This window comes from Phaethon lepturus, unplaced genomic scaffold (genome assembly GCF_000687285.1).
Source record: "Phaethon lepturus isolate BGI_N335 unplaced genomic scaffold, ASM68728v1 scaffold53527, whole genome shotgun sequence".
Taxonomy (NCBI): domain Eukaryota; kingdom Metazoa; phylum Chordata; class Aves; order Phaethontiformes; family Phaethontidae; genus Phaethon; species Phaethon lepturus.
The window spans coordinates 1-23,962 of NW_010553744.1; the positions used below are offsets into that span (position 1 = coordinate 1).

Consider the following 23,962-nt stretch of genomic DNA (forward strand, 5'->3'; position numbering starts at 1 on the left):
TCTGCCGCCCCCCAATCGAACATGCATTGAAGTGGAGGTTTGGCTTCCACGAGCCTCTCTTCTAGCGAAACGCGAAAGTTGTATGCGTAGGTGTTTAATAATAGTGATATTTGAGTTGCTCGCAGGCCTGCTAAGTTTCCACACTAGTCTCGTGAGGACACAGGGACTTGTGATCTGCATTGTCAGTCACGTCAAAAAAGTACGTAAAGCTTGTGCTTAGTTCCACATATTTGTAGCAACTTGTTTGTGGTTCTCTCTGGCCACAGCAGTGAGAACTTTTCATTTTCTATTTGACTTTGAATTTGATTTTCCTTTTTTGTACTGAGAGGGTAAACTCTTTGGTCAGATTAGTTAAGAGATTTGATTTTTTTTTTTTAAATTGCCTCCTACTGTAACAGTCCTTTAAGCTGGCGTCTGAGACTGGTATTGGTAGCAGCCAGGAAATGGGGGTTGAGGCCGTTTTGCCGTAGTACTTTGGTGTTTTGACCATTTTGGAAATGAAGATGAATGGCAAAACCCACTAAGATATCAAAGGTGTCTGCTGCTGTAGCAAATCTGCCATTCTTTAGAAATGGCAGATCTTGTGGGGCCTGTCTTGGTTTTTTTACCACACTAAAGGAGGCAGAGTGATGGTTGCCGCCCCCTTCTCTTTGTTGCTAGCTCTGGTTCTTTGTTCAGCCTAAAGGGGAAAGGAGGCCCCTGTTAGGGATAATTTTGGTGAGGCTGGGATCTTACTTTTCCTTTGGAAGAGGAATCACTTTTTGCCTTGTTGAAAGGAACACTGCAGTGATAGTTTAGAAGCTTTTGCTCTGCAAATGTTTTTCTGTTTGTTTATTTTAATCAATATGCTTTTTTCTTTTTTTTAAAGTCAGGTTGTTATAGTTTTCTAGGTGCCAGTATCTTCAGTCTTTCTGTGACCCCTGGATTTTGGTACTTGGTGCTAGTGTCAAGCTCTCTTAACAGCCAGAAAGCTATGCTAGTGAAGAGGGGGGAGAAACTGGAGAAGGAAGAAGTTTTGAAGTGACTGGATAATGGCGACTTAAAAGCCGTTGTAACGTGTATCTTGTTTGAATACGTACACTAGGATAAATGTAGCTAACAATAATGTAGAGAAAGGAGTATCTGTTGTAAAAGTGATTAAAAAAATTCTTTGTCTGTGACAGAAACGAACAACTTTGGAAAGTTTTTAGTATCTTATTTTTTATTGCCAAAGCCAAGTTATTTTGCACTTCTTTTGGAAATAGAGTTATTAGAAGAGATTCTTGCGTTAATACCTGCAGCAAATATTTCTAATACTAATTTGTGGTTCATCTGGCAATTCTTGAGTGTTTTGTAACTGCGTTTTTCCAGCGAACTCTTTAATCAAAGCACAGGGAATGTTCAAAGCCTTAAATAACTCAAAACCAAAAAATACGAAGATACCTCAAGCACACAACTGAGGTAGTGGCATATACCCAAGGACGTCATAACTGAAGTGACCGTTTTTTTGGTTGTAATTGTAATTTGGTTGTAATTGTAATAAACACATACTTTCACTCTGTTTCTTTAAAAGTATACACCAAGAAGTACTGAAAAGTACTAGAAGCATATCTGCGTATCTTTTGAAGTGCAATAAATTCCTACATTCTTTTTGTGAAACTCTGTGTGACTGTAATCTAAAGTTGCTTTTTTAAATTAGCCTGTCACTTACCAAGTTTTCCTGGTGTGTATTGCTGTTAATGTTTTCTCATAATTCATGGTTTTAATAAGCTTCACGCTCTACCCGGAACCAATAAACTTTGGGTAGAAGAAGAAGCTTGATTTAGTTTTCTGCAGTTTGTAATAGACTGTCAGCCACATCCAGTTTGCAGAATTTGCATTGTTTGTGATCGTGCTCAGGTCAGAAATTTTATTTAAATTTGAGCTAGTATACTGTGAGAAGAACAAAAAAATGTACAAATTGAGATACTTTAGTTGTCTTATCCGAAATATTTTTAATAAATGCTTCTAATCCTTATGTGTGTGTATTTATATATATAGCCATAGCTTAGCAAAGTCTGTTGCTTACACTGCTTAGAACCATACTAGATGTGGAAGGATATTGTAGTTTTTATTTTAGACTCTTACCATGTGTCTTCAGGTTGTTGCCACGGTCTTGCAGCATGTGGCTCAGGTAGTTCAGTGGCGTCTTCCAAAATAGGTATGTGTTATACAGTTGCCCATAGCAATGAGGACAGTACCCAGATGGTCTTTCCAACTCTGCTTTGCTGTATAGGAGCACACAGTTCTAGAGACTCAGGCAGCAACTAGCATGGTTACAGGTAATAAGTGTGTTTATTCCATGCCAGTGCACTAGCAGTATTGTTTAGGTTGCTTGTTGTCCATTATTTAAAGTGCGTGTTCAAAAGGCTTCATGAAAAATTTGAGATGTGCATCCAAATGTGGTTGGTTCCACCCATAAAGACAAGACTAAACCTGTTTTAATAGGGCAGTATGCTGCTATATTCAGACAGTGTTTAAGTACATTAGCACTTCTAGTTTAGGTTCATCTTATATGCAGATGCAAGCTTTAACTGAAGATTGTTTCACAGAAATTCATCAATGCTTTTCTCAGTGACTTCCAAACGCGGCAGTGGTGTCCAACCTCTGCTCAGGGCTCAAAAGTGACAACTTAGCTAGTCTGCTGTCTAGTTAATTTTAAAAACTAAAACAAAACTCTCAACCGTTCAGATGCTAGTGCAGTAATCTTATGCCTGTTTGAATAGCTGTTTATTGGACTGATCAGGCATTAATGATCTTTTTTTACATGAGTTCACCCGTTAGTATTGCAGAAGTCAATCCAAATGTTAACTACCGCTGTTAAGATTTTTTTTTTTTCCATGTGTTTTCCATTGTAGTGGTTAGGTTTCTGCAGTTCTGAAATACCTCATGATTTCATGGTAACTGTACTTAAAATAAGCAGAGATATGGTCAGTATACAGAACAATTTATCTGTATCAAAGTTACAAAGTAATGTAACTTACAAGTTACAAAGTATCAAAAAAGATAAGTAAATTTCATGTCTTGCTTCTTCGTTCAGGCTGTTAAGACTGTTTTGTAATGGGTTAATTTAAAGGTGTTGTTTTTCTATGTATCTTAGTAACTAGAGAGACTAATATGTTTTTTTGGGGACATAGCAGCTTTTGTTAGTCACTTGTGTGTTGTCAGACATAATTGAAGTTCCTTTAGGGCATGTAGCCTCTTGCATTTTTCTATGCATTAGAGTATTTAACATCTCTAGACCTTTCTGAAGTCTCGGATAGAGAAGTGAGTGTCTAAAACTTACATTCATCAAAAGAATCATGTAGATTTATTTTTATTTGATAGCGCTCTTCAGAATTTAGGCAAGTAACTTGTATGAGTTGAGAAGTAAAATTTTTTTTATAATATATTTGAACCTAGAACCTGACAGTGTATGTAATAATTTTCAGGTAGGTCTTCAGGTCGTCTGTTGGTATCACATTTTGCATCACGTGGTGAACAGTGCAGGACAGTAAACTCGTGCTAGCATTAAATTGGCACTTGATTTGTCTTATTTTAGTTAAAGACTTAACTTTTCAGAGATTATGTTGTTACTTCTTAATGGGAGCCAGTGCATATACTTCGCATTTTTTTTTCCCTCTGCTTCCTCTTTCAGTTATGTTCTTTTCTTTTGCACTTTCCATGTGCACCCACACTGGTGAGTGATATAAAATATGCTCATAACACTTCTGTATGATTTTTACCTTTGTATTCACAAGTTTGGGATCAAGTACTCATCCTATCTGCAATACTAGTTTTGTGCACTTGGCCTCACTGTACCTGTTTCTCCTATATATGCATACTAAAGTCAGAGTTAGTCTGGCACTAAGCATAGAGCTTTTTAGCTCTGTCACTGGGGGAGGTGTCCCATCCCTGCACACACTAGCTCTTGGTACACCTTGCTTTTCTTCCCAAAGTACTCCAGTAAGGCTGTGATATATGAAGATATATAGGTTTCAGGATTAGTGGATGAAGTGTTTGTTCCAGGAAGAGCACCTTCTCCTTCACTGGGTGAAGGAGGAGAGACTTTTGACACCTTTGCTTTCACCACAGATAATGTCTTCAAGATGGATCCCCTTTGTGATTTGATGTTGTCTGGAAATCAAGATGCTAATGAAGAAAGAGAAACCTCTTTCGTACCTTTTCCTTCCCCGCCCCTGCCAACATGCAACAGTCCCTTGAAACTTAATGGGCTTTTTGTCCCTATGTTTGAAATTTTTTTATGATGTTGATTCCAAAACCCTTTTTTGATGGTCATAAGATGTAAATGGTATTGCCTGTTGCTAAAGTCTGTTATATTGGTATCTATTGTTAGTCATTACTGCTGACCTGTAATATGGAAGGATTAATATGCTTCTGCCAGATGCTCGCCCACATATCTTCTATTTGATTAAATAAGCTCCCATAAAACTTACCAACTTGCCAACTCTTTTAAAAGTTCTCCTTTCTGGAAAAAAAATAAAGTGAAAGTTAAAAGATATGCTTGATGTTGTGGGGTTTTTTTTATTAAGTGTACACTGCAGTGTATGGTATGTAGAATACGCTTAATTTTGAATCTGATGAATTGCAATGTATCAAAGGATATGTTGCAAGTATATTTGGGAAGCTTGTTAATAGATTTTTTTCCTTTTTCATAGGGAAAATAACAGATCTTACATTTTATTTAAGAGGGAAATCATTCTTAATTGTCTACTTCCTTATCCATCAACATTCTAAGTAAAATGTCGGTGATAATGTCTATACAAGCTGAACTAGTTAAAATTGAAATGACCTGTTTTTAAAGAAAGGTATGAAATACATATACATTCCTTAAGCCACAAATGCATTTGGAATGAAGCTTCCTCAAAAGCATCATGTTATTGAAAGTCACTATTGTCTTAAATTCAAAATTTTAAGCTCTTACTAGCTTGAAGTTTTGTAAGTCTGTGACTTAACAGTACCTTCATAAAACAAGGTAGGGCTAGCAAATGGTTCATTTCAATTTTCCAGTCATTAGTTTCAGAGAGCTGTGATAGGTTTTTCCTAAACACCAAGTTTGTAAGGTATTGTTTTGTAAAATGCTTGGAAATGTTTTTGCTGGCAGGAAGGGGTGTGGTTATACTCTCAATACCTTTTGCTCTTCACCTGCATGTGACCAAAAGTGCAGGGATGCAGTAAGTATTTGCAAGACTCCGGGACTTAGTAACTGGCAAGAATTGCTAATCTTTCACTTAAATATCAAAGTTAGGAGTAGGTCCAGGTTCTTCAAAGTTCTTAACTTAATGCTAAAACTTGGTAATTCCATTGTTGTGGGATGGCTTAAGAGCTAGGTGTTGAGCAATTGTTTTTCTATATAACTTCATTTTACATTACATTTTTTTACCTGTTTTCCTAAGTGTCCTTATTTTCCTTGTCACTTTGAAAGTTGGATTTTTAGATGCTTTGAGACTTATAATCTTACTGTTATGCTTGCTTTTCTTGGTAGTTGGTGATGCTACTGCAAGCTGACATTTTCCCTTCCTCCTGAGCTGGTGCTCATGTTGAAGAGGTGAAACTAAAGCTGTCTTGGTAATGTCATTGTTCAAAGTGAAGGCACATACATACATAAGAAAACTTAACTAGCCCATGATAGCAGCCATTCTTTTTCTGGAAGTGAGTGTCAAATTTATTATCTTAATTGTGTGTCTAGTCGCTCTCCAATTTGACAGAGCCATGCTAATCGAGATTACAAGGTTCTCTTAAACTACTGTCGATCTGTAGCAGCAGGTGGCTGGGGAATATTTGTGCATGTGGTTGCAACAATGGATATGAAGCTAACCTCTGGAATGTAACTGCTAGGGTTGGTAGTTAAGGGCAGCTTGAGGATGGTATCTTAAAATCAGCTCCTGTGAAATGGTAGGTTTTACTACAGCCGCTGTTGTGGCATAATGCGGCTATGTCATCAAACCAGTAGTTTCTGGTCCCCTCTTAATTCCAGTTTAGTTTCCCACTATTTATTCTAGTTCCTGCCCAGTGTTTTCTTCACTCTTGATTTGAAGTCACTTCTTGTAGGCATCTTTGCTCCTCCACTACTGTCTGCTTGTAGTAAAGGTGTGTTAGATTTGGCCTCATTTTTGCCCCCTGCTTCTGACATGCAACCTTTTATGGGCAGTTTGTTTTCCTCATGACCTTTTTGAAATAAACACTAGTCCCTTTATTGGTTGGTTTGGGGTGTGTGTGTTTGTTTGTTTTGTCGGGGGGGGGTGGGTTCTGTGGGGATCTGGGGTTTTTTTATAATCATACCTGTTTTCTTCTGGAGATGATTCTTTTAAGTAGCAATGAAAAGTTTTGTAATATCAATAGCTACTCATTTGTGTAATATTGACAGGTGATATCGGGAACTATTACTATGGACAAGGGCATCCAATGAAACCTCATAGGATCCGCATGACCCACAACTTGCTGCTAAATTATGGCTTGTACAGAAAAATGGAAATTTATGTGAGTATAAGCAGTCAAATGTCCACGGAAGCATTTTAGGTTATTTTTAAAGGGCTTCAAGTATTCTCACACAAATAAATGGAGAGAAATGGAAATTGAAAATACTAAAATGGTGTATTCAGAGCTCTCTTACTTAGAGATGAAGCAGTATTTTATAACTGGTGAGGATTGCAGATTGTTGTCCATGTCTCGAATAAGTGAGGTGGAGCCTCAGTAGAGACTTTTCACCAGTGTTTTTATGATTGGGGGGCTGGGGTGTTGGGAGCACATTGGGGTTACTGCACAAAGAATGAATCCAGCTGTATACTAACAACCGAATAGTCCTTGCTTTATGTAAAACAGCACTACTATCATCAGTTTCACTGTTCTCCCTTAAAAGTAGATTAGATTTATTTCCAGTTCACTGTTTTAGCCAATTGTTAGCTGATTTTGCAGAGCACTGATTATTTCTATAACTTGTTCTTATTATCAGCGACCCCACAAAGCTACTGCTGAGGAAATGACCAAGTACCATAGTGATGAATATATCAAATTTCTCCGATCAATAAGGCCTGACAATATGTCTGAGTACAGCAAGCAAATGCAGAGATGTAAGTGTCAACATTAGGCTAAATCTATGCATACATGCTTTGGTGGTTAGCATTGTTTAAAGCTAAAAATTCACCAGTACAGAAGTATGAACATGGCTTAATGGTGTGGGTGGGTTAGAGAGAGAATGTAAAAAGAGTAGCACGTGCTTGCCTTTAGCTACACTAATTTTGGGACTTTTCTATTAAAAGCAGACATGTTGGCAGAGATGTTCCATAGGCTTATGGAAGGATTTTTGCCTTCCCTTTCACGGGGTGTATGCTAGATGTGAAATAATACTTTCTATAGACTTAATGCACAGATCAAACTTTAGTTGTGAGCTTTTTGCAAAAGTGTCTTAAAACCTGTTCTAATGCAAAATCTTTCTGAAAAAGAACGGTTTTTAGAAGAGCAGAGAAATAAAATCAATGTGTGAAAATGTTTAAATCAAGAAATGGAGTTTCTCTCCGTTGGAGAGAGAGAGAGTAAAAACTGTACATCATTCACTGCTCACCCTTTCTGTTAATTTATTTCTTTAATTATAGGAATAGGCTCAAAGTACTGTTAGGAATGCAGTTTGACAGCTATTACATCAATTTAAAAGGCAATATTGGAACCTCTTTATGATGCCTTATTCTCAGCAAATTATTTTTCCAAGTAACTGCATTTCTTAACATGACCTATGTTAATCAGCGCTTCTTCAAAAATTTAAAAATGGTCTAACCATCCTTTTGTTAACGAGGAGACAAGGCTTTCTGTGGAAACGAAAAAGAAAAAAAAAGATAGCTTAGAGTCAGATTATAAAGATTTTACATTGTTTTCAGTGCTTCAAATTTAGTGTGACAAAAATGAGGCAGGGTGGGGGCAGTAGTTAAATTGCTGAATGAACTATGCATTGCATCTGTAAGTGTTATCCATGCATATAGCAATGCTGTTGGAATGGTGTTTTTGAAAAGTAATAAATTTCTTACACAGTTAATGTTGGAGAAGACTGTCCTGTATTTGATGGCCTGTTTGAGTTTTGTCAGCTGTCAACTGGAGGCTCTGTTGGTAAGTATAGGTTGTTTGCCAGCTATTTTGTAGCGTTATTACTTTTATGTCAGCAACGTAAAACGTTGATAGCTTTGATAGATGTTTTGATAGATATTTAAAACTGAAGCAAATATAAATTGTTTTTGTTAAATAAAGAAGTAATAATAATGTATCAGTTACTTGCTGTATCTCGTATTTGACATTCTGTATCTCAGTATTGGTAAGAGGTCAGAACTAGGATCAACTTACATGAAATTAAATCTGTTATTTTAAAAATAAGATATTAAGGCCTTCAGAAGTTTCTGACTGCATTTCATTTCATTTTTATGTGTGTCTTTTTATAGCTGGGGCAGTAAAATTGAACAGACAACAGACAGACATGGCTGTTAATTGGGCTGGAGGACTTCACCATGCCAAGAAATCAGAGGCATCTGGTTTCTGTTATGTCAATGATATCGTGCTTGCCATCCTTGAGTTACTGAAGTAAGTTTATGATGGTGTCCTGGTTTCAGCCAGGGTAGAGTTAATTTTCTTCGTAGAAGCTAGCGTGAGGCTATGTTTTGGATTTGGGGTGAGAAAATGTTGATAAGGTGCTGATGTTTTGAGTTGTTGCTAAGTAGTCAAGGACAGTCCAGCTTCTCATGCTGGCCTGCAGCGAGCAGGCTGGGGGTGCACGGCAAGCTGGGAGGGGGCACAGCCAGGACAGCTGACCCAGGCTGGCCAAAGGGATATTCCATACCATATAACATCATGCTCAGTATATAAAGCTGGAACAAAGAAGAAGGAAGGGGTGGAGGGACATTCGGAGTTATGGCGTCTGTCTTCCCAAGAAACCATTACGAGTGATGTAGCCCTGCTTCCCTGGAGATGGCTGAACACCTGCCTGCCCATGGGGAGTGGTGAATTAATTCTTTGTCTTGCTTTGCTTGCGTGCGCGGCTTTTACTTATTAAACTGTCTTTATCTCAAAACATGAGTTTCCTCACTTTTACCCTTCTGATTCTCTCCCCCGTCCCACCATGGGGGAGTGAGTGAGTGGCTGCATGGGGCTTAGTTGCCAGCTGGGGCTAAACCATGACAGATGGGAAAAAGATAAAATTATAAAGTGTCAATTGAAGATATGAATTGTAATTATTATTTCAGCAAGCTTTCATAGCCCATGTTGAACTTCTGCAGTTTCAGTTAAGAAAACTCCAAGCTCTGCCCATTTGGCTTCAAGAGGAAGTTTAAAATACAGGCAAGCTGAAAAGAAAACTAATAGATAAGTTTAAAACAGATATTTAGAAGTACTTCTTTACACAGAGGATAGTGAACGTCTGGAACTGGCTGCTACAGGAGGCTGAAGGAAGCAGACAGCAACAACAGATTCAAAAAGAGATTAGGCACAATTGTGGACAAGAGGTCTGTAAATGGAAGTTAAAGATCCAAGCAATGACGCTCCCTGGAAAATGACATATGCTGTAGTTCTAGATGGTGGGGAAGTACTAGGGTAGCAGACTTCAGCAAATGGTCAGGCTTACATACTTTCTGTAAATGTTAATCTGTTGCTACTCATGGGGACAGAATAGTGGACTAGATGGATCACTGCCCTGACCCCTTAGGGCAGTCATTATGCTCGCATCATACACCCATTTGGTTTCTCAATATGTCTGCTTGTTTCCTATCGAGCATTACTAAACCAAACTGGAATATTCATGGAAGATCATGCACTGAGCTTTCTTGGATTGTTAACATGAATTGATGTGTCTGTTATGAATAAATAATGAAGTAACAGCTGTGCTGCTGTGACTGCAAAATAAAAAAATGAGAGGACTAATGAAAAAGTAATCATATAATTAACTTCAAGCAGTAATGGTTCACTAAAATTTCAAATCCTGAGTATTACTTGTACTGCTTCAAGGGACTATATCCCTTCTAATAATACAGAGATCTCATTTTTTACAAAAAATATTCTAGGTATTTCAGTCTTGTGAATGGAGCAGCTGGTGAGGGATGGAGGAAGCAGCTGTAATGTGGAAGGGTTTTTTAAAGATGAAAAAAGTTTCTAAGGACACTAACAAATAGTTAATATCACATTAAGCCATTCATTTAAATGTACAGTATGTATTCACAATCTGTCTCATCAGTCTAAGAAAAGTGGTATGATTTTTTTGTGGTCCAGTCTTTAATTTTTTAGCTTAATGTGCATGTGAAGGAAGGAAACTTTCAAACAGTTATGGGTTACGTAACCATAGGAAACTCCTGTTAGGTGCCTTGTAAAGCAAAAAAAAAATCCTCGCCTACCTGAAATTATGGCTGCTCAGACTCGCCTTCTATAGCAGTGTGCAAAGCACGATGAAAACCCGTCTTCTGATGTTGATATACTTTGTTCTTTACTGAACTACATAGAATTTAAGGGATGCTTTTTGCTGTTTCCAATGCTCTGAGTTTTCAGACAACTGATTTCTTAAACTGATCTGAAACTTGCAGTATTTAAGGAAATACTAAGCAGCGGGGTAATAATTTCCTACTAATAGTGTGATACACGTGGAAATAAGAATGTGCCTATCTTTACAAGTTGCAGAGGTGAAAAAGAAAAGTCAATGGAAAATAAGTATTTAAATTTAGTTTTTGAGGGCTTATGGAACATGGGTTATTCCTGCTCCTGGCACTATGCTGTTTGAAGCATGCACTAAGGACGTTTTACTGAAGACTGTGTTGGTAGTTATTGAGAAGGCAGAAAGAAATGCCCTGTGAAAGGAGCGAATTCAGCAGGTGTGAAAAACAGAAAGTAGTATGAACAGAAACACAAGGTATAGCTTCTGTGGAGTGAGGCAACTTGGGGTAAATAAATACATTAATACTTAAGTTTATATTCATCAAAATAAGTAATTTATTTTCATTATTATCCAAACTGCACTGAGAGTTCTCAGAGCATATGGTCACTTCAACCAAAATCATCAAGATGATCATAATGTTATATTTTAGTGTTTGGTTGGTTTTTTTGTTAGGTTTTTCCATGTTAGATATCGGTATATTATAAACATAACAGATAATGATGATTTCTCATACACGATTTTCTTTCTAGGTACCACCAAAGAGTCTTGTATATTGATATCGATATCCATCATGGTGATGGTGTTGAAGAAGCATTTTATACCACAGATCGTGTCATGACAGTATCATTCCATAAGTATGGTGAATATTTTCCAGGCACAGGGGACCTCAGGGTAAGGTTGAACATGAAATTTCCTTAGGTGATAAATTCCCTCTTATTTTCTTCCTTGTAGATACTGTTTTAGTACGAGGTTACAATTACTATGTCCAATAATAATATACGTAATTTTTCAGAACGTAAGTTTTCAGGAAAATATGTTAGTTTAGAGTGATAGATTTGTTGAAGAACCTTAGGGGAAAAAAAACAGGGTAGTGGGGAAGTAAATTATTCACTTCTACATGAAATCAACACCTTAATTTCTGGATAAATTGTTTGAAATTTTAGTTCAAATATATAATTAGTTTAGTTCATTCAGATTTTGGAAATGTGTCTAGGAAGGTAATGGGGTATATTTATAATGACTATCTGTACATTTCAGTTCTGTATATACAGTGAAAAGTAGCTATTTGAAGATCACATGGCTTCAAAAATTACTTATTTCAAATCTTAGAATAACTTTATGCCAGAGCTTTTAATAGTGTCAAAGCTTCAGTTGCAACTTGAGTTTAGTGTTCTATTTGCCTAGTAATATAATTGGCTTGTTTTTGGAATATTTCTTGTCATGAAGTGTGTTTTGAGTTCTCATGATGCTCACTCCTGAAGAACTTCAGCATGCCCCACAGAAAATTGTGTACTAAGCCTTATAGCTAGCTTGAGGGAGGCAGCACTGACCTGTGAAGAACTATCATTTGAGCTGTTGTAGAATCTCTGGCAAAACTGAGAATGGAAACCAATTTTCCTGGCCCTGGTATTAATTTTAAGTCAGTCATTCCTCATGTTAGACTCTTGTCCATTAGAACAGGAAATTGTTTCACTTCACAACTTGAAAGAATATTTCAAGTATTAGGATTAATATATTCCTAGCTTCAGACTCTTAAATTAACCCTCTTTCTGTCAGAGGCACTGCCAGGATAAGTCACTCCTGATACTAGCAACTTTGTACATTAGTTTGCACCTACAGTTAGTAATTTTTTAAAAAATTGTAAACATTTCTAAAAAGTTGACCTACAAAAATGCTGTGTTGGGAAAGAATTCACTGTTTTCCCACTATCTTTAAATTGATACAAGAGATGCAGATATTTGTGTTTCTGCTAATATTACCGGAACGTGTGCTCCCCGGTGTGCTGATGATACCCAGAGGACACAGGAATAAATGAAAGTTGTGCTTTAAATTAGTGGGGTGCTAAGCATTGATTTTAGTGTGTGTGTTGGAGCTGAATGTTATTACAGCTGTTAGATTTTGTTAAACTGCTTTCTAAATTGATTTAGGTAGAAATCAGATGAGGTGTTTTTATCCATGTGGTTTAACTTGACTGGCCACAAGGTGGTAGTGGTGCTTCAAACAAAAAGCAGCTCAGACCAGGATGTTTATAATGACAAGCTGTTGTTGCTGAATTTGTCTAGAATTTCTTTTAACGGGTTAGATATCTTGGCTTTTTAGAAATGGCACTTCCCGTTGACAGAGAAGTTCATGGATTCTTCACCTCACCACACCCAGGACAAAGAATTTAAAGATACACAGTTGGAACAAATAGAAGAATATTGTATGTTATTGGGATTTTTTTAGCACAGTGTCAGTGACAAACAGTACCTCAGACACAGTAACTTTTATTCTGTGCTGCTAGCTAGTATTTTGAAATGAGCATTCTCTGCATACAGACTTCAGCAGTCTTTCTTGCAATTATTACATCCCCATAGGAGAAAAAAAAAAAATAGCTTTTTCCTATCTCCAGAGCTTGCAGACCTAATTGAACTAAAGGGGGAACTAATTCTCTGAAAAGTCTGTTTTTCCTTCTGGAGACCAGTATTGTGCTGCTTGCTTCTGCTCAACTTGATCTGCCGTTGCTGGTTATTTACATCAACTTTAACAGACAAGTCTTATCTTTGTTTTTGTCAGTGGGCTTCATTCAAGCTTTCTTCTGTAATATTTTAGTTAGTTGGTCTAGTTTGCTATCAGGTTACACGTATTTGATGCAGGAACAAATCATGCATCAGCTGATGATTTTGTGATTGCAGCTCCATCAATGTAGCTGAGTCTCATGGAGGTTGTCTTAGTTCAGCTGCGTTCATCCATTTTCTACAGAAGGTATTGTGCAGTCTGAACTTCCAGCATCCTTAGTAAGTTATTTGACTTTCTACACATCTGAGGTGATAGCACTAATCTTGTCATATATATAGATAGGTCAGTTGAGACTGTAGTGCTACGTGGAGGCCCGGGTCCTTTGAGGACATTTGATCCATTGATGAATGCATAACTACCAGAATGCTATATTGCTTCTTTAGTGTTTATAACCAATGGAAGTATGGGCTACAGAGAACATCTCTTGAGTAGTTCAGGCTGGAAAGCAATTATTCTGTTTAGTGGGACATTGTGTGAACATTTGGCTTTGCTATGTTTTAAGATGAGATTGACTTGATTTTTTTTTTGTGTTTTTTTGGGTTTTTTTTGTTTAATCTGGAAAGCAAGACACTGTCACCTCAGAAAAATCAGCATCTGAAAACCTTGATGATTCATTTGGGGAGATTCTGGGTAACTGTCACGCTCCAAATCAGCCAGAGTCGACAGTGTCACTAATCTTGCAATACTATGAAATGTTAATAATGTGCTGGAAGAAAAAAAAAAAGTGGTCCGCTGTTAACATTGTGCCTATGCTGCACTGGGCCATTTGTCCCTGTTCCTCCTTCTCCTCCCCCAATTAAAGATAGTTAGTAGGAGTGACACGTTACTGTTGCAGTCACTGCTAAGGAGGCTTTGCTCAGATAGAGGAAAAAGTGACTATTTCAATAGCTGGTGTTGAGAAGTTTAGTGTTTGTACTGCTGGGCCATCCTACTGATGACTTGTAGTTTTTCAAGGATGTTGCAGCTGAAGTGTGCCCTTTCTGCAGAGCTGCTGTTTGATAATAGTTTACAGCCAAACTGAGTAGGTTAAATCTTACTGTCTTCCCCATTGTACCTTTATTAATGGCAAAGAACTGCTCTGTAAACTGGATCAGTTTCTGTCTGTCTTGGTGATGAGCTAAAGGGAAGAAATGGGAATGTGTGGCAAGCAGGGATCTTTGAGTTGTTTTGAGCTAATCATCAAAACAGAAGTGGATAGATTCAGGGTTTATTAACTCAAGGTTTTTTTTATAACAAGTTTTTTCTTTTAATACGTATGTTGTCCAGGAAAGCTGGTAAGATAGATTACTACAGTTCCTGCCTTGTCACCTGATGGAACTGAGAAAAATCTGCAAGTTCATTTTTTTTGTTTAATAAGTCTCAATTTCTTCAAGGGCACCTATAAGTAGCCTCTGTTTGATTTTTCTTCTCTCCCTTTTGCTACAGCTAGTTCTTCATCCTATGTTTGGAACAAAGAATATGGTTTTAGAAACCTTCTTAAATTCAAATCTTCTGTAAAGCACCAAAAACATGCCTATAACCCTGTTCTTCATGGTTTTCTTTCTTGTTTTTGCTGAATTACTTCTACTGGGCTAAACTGATTGCTTATGTTCTGTGTTTTTGTCTTAAATCAAGTGTACTTACTCCAAATTTAGTCTTGGTATAAGATTCCTACACTCCAAAACGCTTTTATGGGAGAATGGGAATAAAGTAAGATACTTGGCCTCTTTTCCTCTCGCAGACATGAATAATGGTACAAAATAGCTCAGCAGACTTGCGTAGACTTTTTTCTGTGACATCATCATGTGCTTCTATGTTTGTAATAAAGCATTTGTCATCTTTGTGTATAGGACATTGGTGCTGGAAAAGGCAAATACTATGCTGTCAACTTTCCAATGAGGGATGGTATAGATGATGAATCCTATGGACAGATATTCAAACCAGTAAGTACTTTTTTTTTTTTAAGGTCCCTGGAAAGATACTAGTTTGATTTTGTGGGTTTATTTTTATGTGACTTAACTTGCTGTTTCATATCGCTTATAGATTATATCCAAAGTAATGGAGATGTACCAGCCCAGTGCTGTGGTATTACAGTGTGGAGCAGATTCACTGTCTGGTGACCGGCTGGGATGCTTTAATCTTACTGTTAAAGGTAAACAGAAGAGTGTGTGTTTGTTGTCTGTAACTTTTTATTTAATAGAAACCTCTATCCTTCATACTATTTTTCAAGACACTTGCATGATGAGGACTGCAGTCACAAAGATTTTGTTCATTCCTATGATTAATCACCTCTTTCTTTGCTATACAGGGATGGCCAAAAGAAACCCAGAAGTTGCCTCTTTCTTTCTGTACATCTAAAAAGGTTAAGAAGCTTGGTTTTCCATGTTCTTCCTAGCCATTCAAGTGATTCCCTTTCTTCTATGCACAGGCTTTCTGTACCTTTAAAGCAGTGTTCTGGAATGACAGGATGACAACAGTTGTCCTACTGCAACACTTACTATGATGGGCAAATAACAAAATTGGTGGTTCACTTAGTAGGACTACAGACACTAAAATCAAACACCTTGTTGGGTGTGGAATAGGTATTACTGAAATGAGAATACAATGTAAATTTATAGAGGTGTTTGTTATACTGAGCCTTATGTTAATGGTAATTTTTATTGACTTTTATAGAATGAATTTATTTTAGTATTACTTACATTTCTACCCAAAAAAGTGATTCTCAAAATTGGGATGAGATGCTAATTTAGCAAACATTATTGTTGTTGTTGTTGTTGTTCTTATTATTTTATTTCTTTTTTATTATTATCATTATTTAAGTGATAAAATGTAACACGTATGCTGAACTTCTGCTAAGCCTTGAATCTAGCTTGTTTGAATCATTCATTTTCTGGGTTTTTTTGTTTTTGTGTTTTCTGAATGAGGCAATTAGAGTTTTGTAGGCAACAAAATGCAGTATAGTATCTGTCGGGTCTGCAGTGTTTCAGGGTTCTTTTCTTGATTTGCACCAGGTGGCAAAGCTACTTCAGTTGCCTATACAGCTCAGATTTTTTTCCATCTTACATATCTTGGAAACCAAGAGAGCTGCTGCCTCCTACAGATGCCTTTCAGTATGCTGTATCTCCCTGGAGTGTGTACTGTCTTGGCACCAGTTCACTCTGTAAGCAAGACTTAGCAACCTCTAATACAGGTTCAAATTTAGAAGTAGAAAGGACTGAGTACTGATTTGCTGTTTTCCCTTCTTCCCCCTTTGCATTTGACTGAGAAACTGTCCCTAGGTTTGTCACTGTTTATTGACATCAGATATGAAAAGACAAAACATTCTAAGAGCGTTTCAGAACAGCAACAATAGGCCGTCATGCAAAGTTTCTGAAGACTGGGGTGGATAATGTTCAGTGTATTTTGTACATTTCTTATGTACAAAAGATCTTGATTTCTTGTGAGGTTGTGCTTAGCATTTTGGGGGAGACAGTTCTGTTTTACTTGAATCGATTCGGTTCTCGCTTGATAAGTATGACTGCATATGTCTGATTAAATAGTTCATTATATATTTTTCTGTTTAATAGATATTTCGCATATATTGTCAATTTTTTTTGTGTTTAACAGGTCATGCTAAATGTGTGGAAGTTGTAAAGACTTTTAACTTGCCATTGCTGATGTTAGGAGGAGGAGGATATACTATTCGTAATGTTGCTCGATGCTGGACATATGAAACTGCTGTTGCCTTAGACTGTGAAATTCCTAATGGTAAATATTAATACCCAAACTAATATTTTATTAAGAAATAATCATGGGAGGGTTTATGTGAACAGGTAGCAAATATTTCTATAGCTAACCATAATGCATCAGTTTAGAATAAACTATGTACAAAGTTATTGTTAGGATTTAGCCAATAAATTTTCAGTAGCTTATGCACTAAATAAGCTTAAGCATTTGGGGCTTTTTTTATGCTTTAGCAAAAGCTTGAAATGATTGGATCATTTTTGCAAAATTCAAAACATGTAAAACTTACGGAACCTTACTTGTAACTACTTTTAGTACGAATGTCATCAGTATGGTAGAATATATACTGTGTTTCGATTGTAACAGCATAGACCTCTGTAAGTTGGGCACCACAACCTGGTATTCACAAGAAATTGAGTATGCAAGTATCCATTTTACATAGTAAAACATAACTGTTTCTTCATTGTATCTATGACCTAAAAGTAACTGAAAGTATATTGACTTCCTCTCTTCCATTTGATTCAATTTTGACTATACAAACTATCTTAAAAAACAAAACAAAAAAACCCACAATAGTAGACTTGTTTCAAATAGTTGAATAGTGAAGTAATTTCTCTGAGGATGATCCCCAAAGATCCTGCACTCCTTCTACTTCTGGCCAAATATACTTCTGGACGCGTTTTTGGAATGCCTTTTTATAAAATTGGTATTTGGACTGGTTTGTTGCACATCAGTCATTGGCAGTTTTCATGATGGACTACAACATTTGCTGATAATCTTTTGCTATTCATGTGTCTCTTGCTGTATTCATAGTGTTTCTGTCTGACTTCAGTGGAATGCTGCTGTCATTGAGAAAAGAATACTTGGATGGTACCTTTCAAGATGTGTATTTTCCATCTTGCATGTCAATGTATATTCTTTGTCAGCCAATGCTCTTGAAGAGACAGTAGTATTTTCTTATCTTGGGACTTCTTTTCCATTCGTCTCAACTTTGTGGGTCCCTGTCATCTTTAATCTGTTCTGACAAAGAGCAGTGCATTTCTAAATGTTGCAATAGCAAGTTAATCTTCCTGTCTCCTTTCTATCCACCTAATAAGATCACTTATCCTGTAATAATTATAAATGAAGAAACAAAATTAGAAGTGGATTTTAGTGTCTTATTTCTTAAAGGTTCTAGGTTTTTTAGACTTCTGTTGCTTTATCAGGGAAGATACAGTCATATTCAATATAAAATACTACCTTTTCCTGGATATGAAGTCTTGATTGACTTCATTTGGGGGATTAGCTGTTCCAGTCAGGGGACTATTATCTGTGACAACATAAAAAGCAGGGGAAGGGAAGAGGGGGAACAGGCAGACATGGGCATCACTGAACCATTGTACAGCACTTACCATGGATATTGAACTAGCTGTGATCTTCAGCCTAATAGTACATATTACATGTTTTATTGAAGGAATATTTTGAATGGCTCACTTTCAAACTGGACTAACTTGGAAAACAGCTATAAAGAAATCGTCAATTGATCTCTTTTCTGCAGAAGTAGCATTTTTAATTATTTTACCAAACTTGTTACTGATGTTGTTCCAGTATGTGTTCTAACATGATTACAATAGAACTTTCTGTTGCTCTTTGTATTTTGCCAACAGATTTAAGTTAATTTGTGAATAAGTTAGAGGAAAAACACTGAACAGTTCAGGCAGTGCTTAAGTATTATTGCTTACCTGAATGCTTCAGGTGTGATAGTTCTCTAAGTAAAATCCTGTCAAAACTACTGCTGTATTTAAAATGTTTAAAATCCTTTTTGGGTCACAAAGTTGTCTTTTGTGTTTTGGTTTATAGAGTTGCCATACAATGACTACTTTGAGTATTTCGGACCAGACTTCAAGCTTCACATTAGTCCTTCGAATATGACTAATCAGAATACACCAGAATATATGGAGAAGATCAAGTAAGTAGTGGTTACCTTATCTATCAAGTAGGTCATATTGATCACATTTCTCCAGAGGTTTAATTGGTAGGCAGTTTAGAAAACTGTACGCCTTTCTTTGTTGCACACTAAAAATAAGTACTGAATAGATTTGACGTATCTTTCATTTCTGTCAGAACAGGTGCTTTTTAAAAGTCTCTTCCTACAGCAGTATGTATGATTCTGAAGTCCTATGACTATAAATATGGAAATTTAAGACCCAGCTTGGATTTTTACTTTTTCCAGCAACTAGAGAGATGACTGTTTTACTTGGCTTCCCATTCTAACTTTGTAGAAAGTTTATCCTGTCAGGAAAGAAGCTGGTATGCTGTGATGATTAGGATTTCTAATTCTCGGCTCAGTGTCTAAACATGAACTGAGATTGTCATTCTTTGTAGCTGTCAGCTGTGAAAATAAAGAGTCACGTGTGAGCTTGGACATTCAAAACTGTGGAAAGATGTGATATGTGTGCAGGCAATTGAGTGACTGTGGTTTGACAAATCTACAAGGTTTGAGAAGTGTTCATCGTTAAGCTATAGCGGGTATGTGTTTTTAGCCTGTGCCACTTCTGATACTTAGTTTATTCCTCCTTACATCCTGAAGGTTTCATTGGAAGCAAGTATTTTACTTCAGGGATGGAGTAATGCATACATACAATCAATTCTGTACTCAACTGATAAGAGATAATTGGTTAGCCTGAAGTACTCCTTGCTTACCGAGGCTTGTCCCTGCTCTGGATTTAAAAGAATAAACCCCCGCCCCTGCCCCGATTTTAACAGGCTGTTAACAGTGCACAGGAATTCTTTTGGTTACTAAAAACAGCTGAATAAAGATGCAAAACTAGCTGTATAAGTTTGCCAGTACTGCTATAACCTGTAAAACTGTCAAATTACAGAATTCACCAAAGCAGTTAAAATACAAATTTTTTAAGTGGTTGGCATATAGACTATGATTGGTGTTCATAGCACAAATATATAAATCACAATCAAAGGCTTTTAGTTTTTAATAGGTGGGTTTTTTCTCCCTTGCACATTATTTTTCCTTGATGTAATTCTCCAAAATTCCTCTGTAGTAATTGTGCTCCAGCTGGTGATCTGCCAGCTGCTTGCTGTATATTGTGTACTGTTGAGCTTTTGTGGTGCAAGTAGGCCGCAAAACTTGCTTGCTCTTTAACACATCCCTAGGCATAGATTGTGTGTGTTCTAAAAATCTCACATCCTTTTACTAGCACCCACAAGAAGAGCAATGACCCATCATTTCAGAGAATCCTCCTTCAGTTAGTTGCATGCTTTCACGGACACCTAACTTTAGGGGACTCCCTGGATTGGCAAAAATGTTTTGCCAGGTCATGTGATTTGAACAGAGGTGGAGATTGTAAGGATTCCAAAAAAGCACCAGTTGCCATTTATCTCTTCAGATTGGGCAGAAGGATACTGAGATAGCTATTACAAGTGTTAATATTTGATGCTTCCCACACTTTTTTTCTCTGCTTGGACTTCTTTTAAGAAGATAGTTTTAAGTCCCAAGAGGATCATAGAATAGTTTGGGTTGGAAGGGACCTTTAAAGGCCATCTAGTCCAACCCCCCTGCAAAGAGCAGGGACATCTTCAACTAAATCAGGTTCCTTAGAGCCCCGTCCAGCCTGACCTTGTATGTTTCCAGGTATGCAGCCTAGTGTCCTTCTTGTTCCTGCACATGGCGCTTTGGAGTGTTGGGGTCCATCACATAAGGTTGCTTAGACAGGGGACAACTTCTCTCTGTTCTCCCTGAAACAGCCAATAAGGAATCTTATCCAGATGGAACACTTTTGACCCTGAAGTCATTGCCACACACAGCGTGGAAGTCTTCATGCTTTAAGTATCTGGCTTTCTTTCTAAGAAACTAGAGGATAGTTTATTATCCTGCTTGATACTTTAGCTTATTAAAACAGAGCAATTCTGTCACTTGGTTCAGCCCAAGTGGGCAGTACTTGTGCTGACCCTGTGGGGAATTGAAGACTGAAGTTGATGGAAATATGTGTTTAAAAAGTTAAAAGAAAATTACGTTCAAGTACACTGTGGATACTAATGATCTGTTAAGGGTGGAAAACTTTCTGAACTTGTCATGCTTTTTTTTTTTTTTTTTTAAATGAAGCAATGTAAAGCAGTGCAGGTTAACTTTGAATGCAGAGTTTTCAGAATTAAATACGAAATCCAAAGAAATGCTATTTCTGTGTAGTAATAACTTTCCTTGTCTGTTACTTGCAGGCAACGCTTATTTGAAAACTTACGCATGTTACCTCATGCACCTGGGGTACAGATGCAGGCCATTCCTGAAGATGCTGTTCATGAAGATAGTGGAGATGAGGATGGAGAAGATCCAGACAAACGCATTTCTAGTAAGAAGGATCCTTTGATGATAAAGCATGTCCAAATAGAGTCGTTCTAGGTTAAATTGTTCAGAACCTTAGTCCTATTAGTGCAGTACTGGAACATTGGCAGTTTTGTTTCCCAAGTAAAACATTTTGCCACTGGTCTGCTAGTTTTTCTGTTCTTAAGGTGGGTGGCATCTGTGCACAAATCTGAACCTGTTAAAGGGGTCTAAAGAAGTGCTGAAAGAATTTTTTTTTTTTTGCATTTTATGAAACAGTCTGGCTATAGCAAATCTAAAATAGATACTCTAGAAGTCTCAGATGAATTGTAATTAAAGGTATACAGGACTTAGCTTCTGCCTTGTGCTACTCACAAAAAAAAAGTAATGTTCCCCACTGATGTAAAGTGAGATACTGTGTTTTCCAAAAAAGTCTTTTATTTGCGCTTTTTTTTTTCTTGTGAGGGAGAGGTTTTCCATGCTTACAACACTACCCTTTTACTTCACTTTATTAGTGTTAGCCTTTTTCTGGACAATGAGTTATTCTTCAGCTACAGATTCCTGCTACATTTAACATTTTTTGATGGTGATTGAAGTAATTCTTGTAACTTCTTATTATTGGTGCACTGTCCACTTTCTGAACTGTTGAAACCATAATGTTTTCTCCTGTGATTTAGTTTTCAGGTTTTGAAACTCATTTGATACATGTTAAAATACTCCCACCCTCCCCCTGTGTCTCTAAAGCTATTTTTGGAAGTCATTGTGAGAGGCCCAGAGTATCCTGAAATATAATATTTTTATCCACAATTTAGTTCATCAGCATTAAATGATTATAGTATATTAGTACTCACTCTTAATTTGATAGTTCTTATTTAGTAAGCCTATTATAGTTGGACTTTATGCTCAATTAACTTCATAACTCTGAATCCTAGTTCGAGCATCTGATAAGCGCATAGCCTGTGATGAAGAATTTTCAGATTCTGAAGATGAAGGGGAAGGTGGACGACGAAATGTTGCAGATCATAAGAAAGGAGCAAAGAAAGCCAGGATAGAGGAAGACAAAAAAGAGACGGAGGACAAAAAAACTGGTAGGACTCTGGTGTGATTTCATCCTGTATTTTAGAACTGCAAATGTGACTTCTGCCAAGAGGAAGATGCATTTTCTGTTAACAGTTAATTAGCTGTTGAGATGATTTATTTTTTCCATCATATTTAAAACATCTATTTTAAATTAATCAGTTTCAAGATACAGCTATTCACACTAGAATAGTATTTTCAGCCAAGGGTTATTGTTTCTTCTCCACAAGCTTGAAATCTGAGAGCCAGGGATTTGTATAGCTTAATGAAAATAGGGATAAAAACGTTTCTTGCTTTAAATACATTAGGCAAAGAGTTCGTTCCTCTTTGTTTTTGTGGGGTGAGCCAACTGGTTTTCTCTGAAAAGGAAGCTGGATGGGGTTCTGCATATAGTGTAATTCCAAGGACTCTCTGACTTTTCCAAGAACAGGCTACATTTTAGGGCTACAAGACTACCACATGGAGCTCAGGGGAAATCCTCGTCTCATAACTGCATTCCATCATTATGGCCAGTTGGGAGAGACTTGCCCTGAGGTGTTTTGAATCACTTGGGATTGTGCCCAGATTACTCCTTTGGATGGATGCATTTAACAAACAGTGTATGTTAATATGTAACTAGTGACTTCTTTTAAAAGCTAGTTCCCCCTAGCTAGGAGTATATACAAAATAGATATAAAAATATAACTTCGTCATGCTTTTTTCTTCTGAAGTCTTAAGGTTTTCGTTGCATCTTTTGATATATCTGAAATCTTGTTATTCTTCAGATGTTAAGGAGGAGGATAAATCCAAGGACAGCAGTGGTGAAAAGACAGATGCCAAAGGGTAAATCCTAATTAGTTAATAACGAATGTCACCTTTTTGAAGAGTGTTCATTAATTTAAAGTATTATAAAGTATTGATTTCTGTAGAGATCACTTTCAATTCCTCATAATACTAAATATTTTAGACTCATGACTGTAGTAATTCAAAATTGCATTTCTAAAACAGTGAATCAAAAATGAAACAATTTAACAGTTTATTTTTGCCTTTGTACAGAGCAAAATCAGAACAGCTCAGCAATCCTTGAACAAAAGATAGCCTCTCATCAGTTGCAGAACATAATACTAGAGTCGGAGAATACCTAAAAGAAGAAAAGTTTTCGTATTGAGAGAGACTGCTGATTTCATTTTGTACTATTTGGCATGGACCGTATTTATTTTCAAACGGCTTTGTTCTGGTTTTTGGCAAGTTGTATTGTGAGTTTTCTAATTATGAGGCAGAAATTCCTTTCTTCACCATGCTTTATGTAACAGTATTTAAAAATGGATGTGAGTTATTATGTTAAATGTCTAAACTGATCTATTAAAGTAATTTGCCTTTCCTGAGCTGATTTTACCTTTTTTGTAATTTTATCTTTATTAAAAAAAAAATTGTACTTGGTTGTCTTTTGTCCATCATTGAACTACAAAGAGGAAATTCTCCATATGAATTAGGCAGGTGCACCTCATATATGAGTGGCTAGTGGGTTTAAATGGACAGTGGGCAAACACACAAGTTGAACTGTGTTGCTTTCATTGACACCACACATTTCAGTAGCTTCCGCATGGGTTGCAAAGAAATGCATGGGAATACGAGTACGTGAAATTTGAACAGTCTGAATAAATAAGTGAAGAGATGTTGGAATAATGTGGTTGTAT

At 36.8% G+C, this 23,962-nt stretch overlaps 1 protein-coding gene across 1 annotated transcript; it reads left to right on the top strand.

The window, feature by feature from the left end:
• Positions 1 to 6,379: 6,379 nt before the first annotated feature.
• On the top strand, positions 6,380 to 23,695 carry HDAC2 (histone deacetylase 2). Its single transcript, XM_010291604.1, has 13 exons — positions 6,380 to 6,498; positions 6,971 to 7,088; positions 8,041 to 8,115; positions 8,442 to 8,580; positions 11,164 to 11,305; positions 15,022 to 15,114; positions 15,215 to 15,323; positions 16,778 to 16,918; positions 18,734 to 18,842; positions 21,107 to 21,237; positions 22,142 to 22,297; positions 23,051 to 23,108; positions 23,322 to 23,695. Exons 1-13 carry the CDS (start codon positions 6,424 to 6,426, stop codon positions 23,350 to 23,352), a joined length of 1,377 nt encoding a protein of 458 aa, XP_010289906.1. The 5' UTR covers positions 6,380 to 6,423; the 3' UTR covers positions 23,353 to 23,695.
• Positions 23,696 to 23,962: the final 267 nt, after the last annotated feature.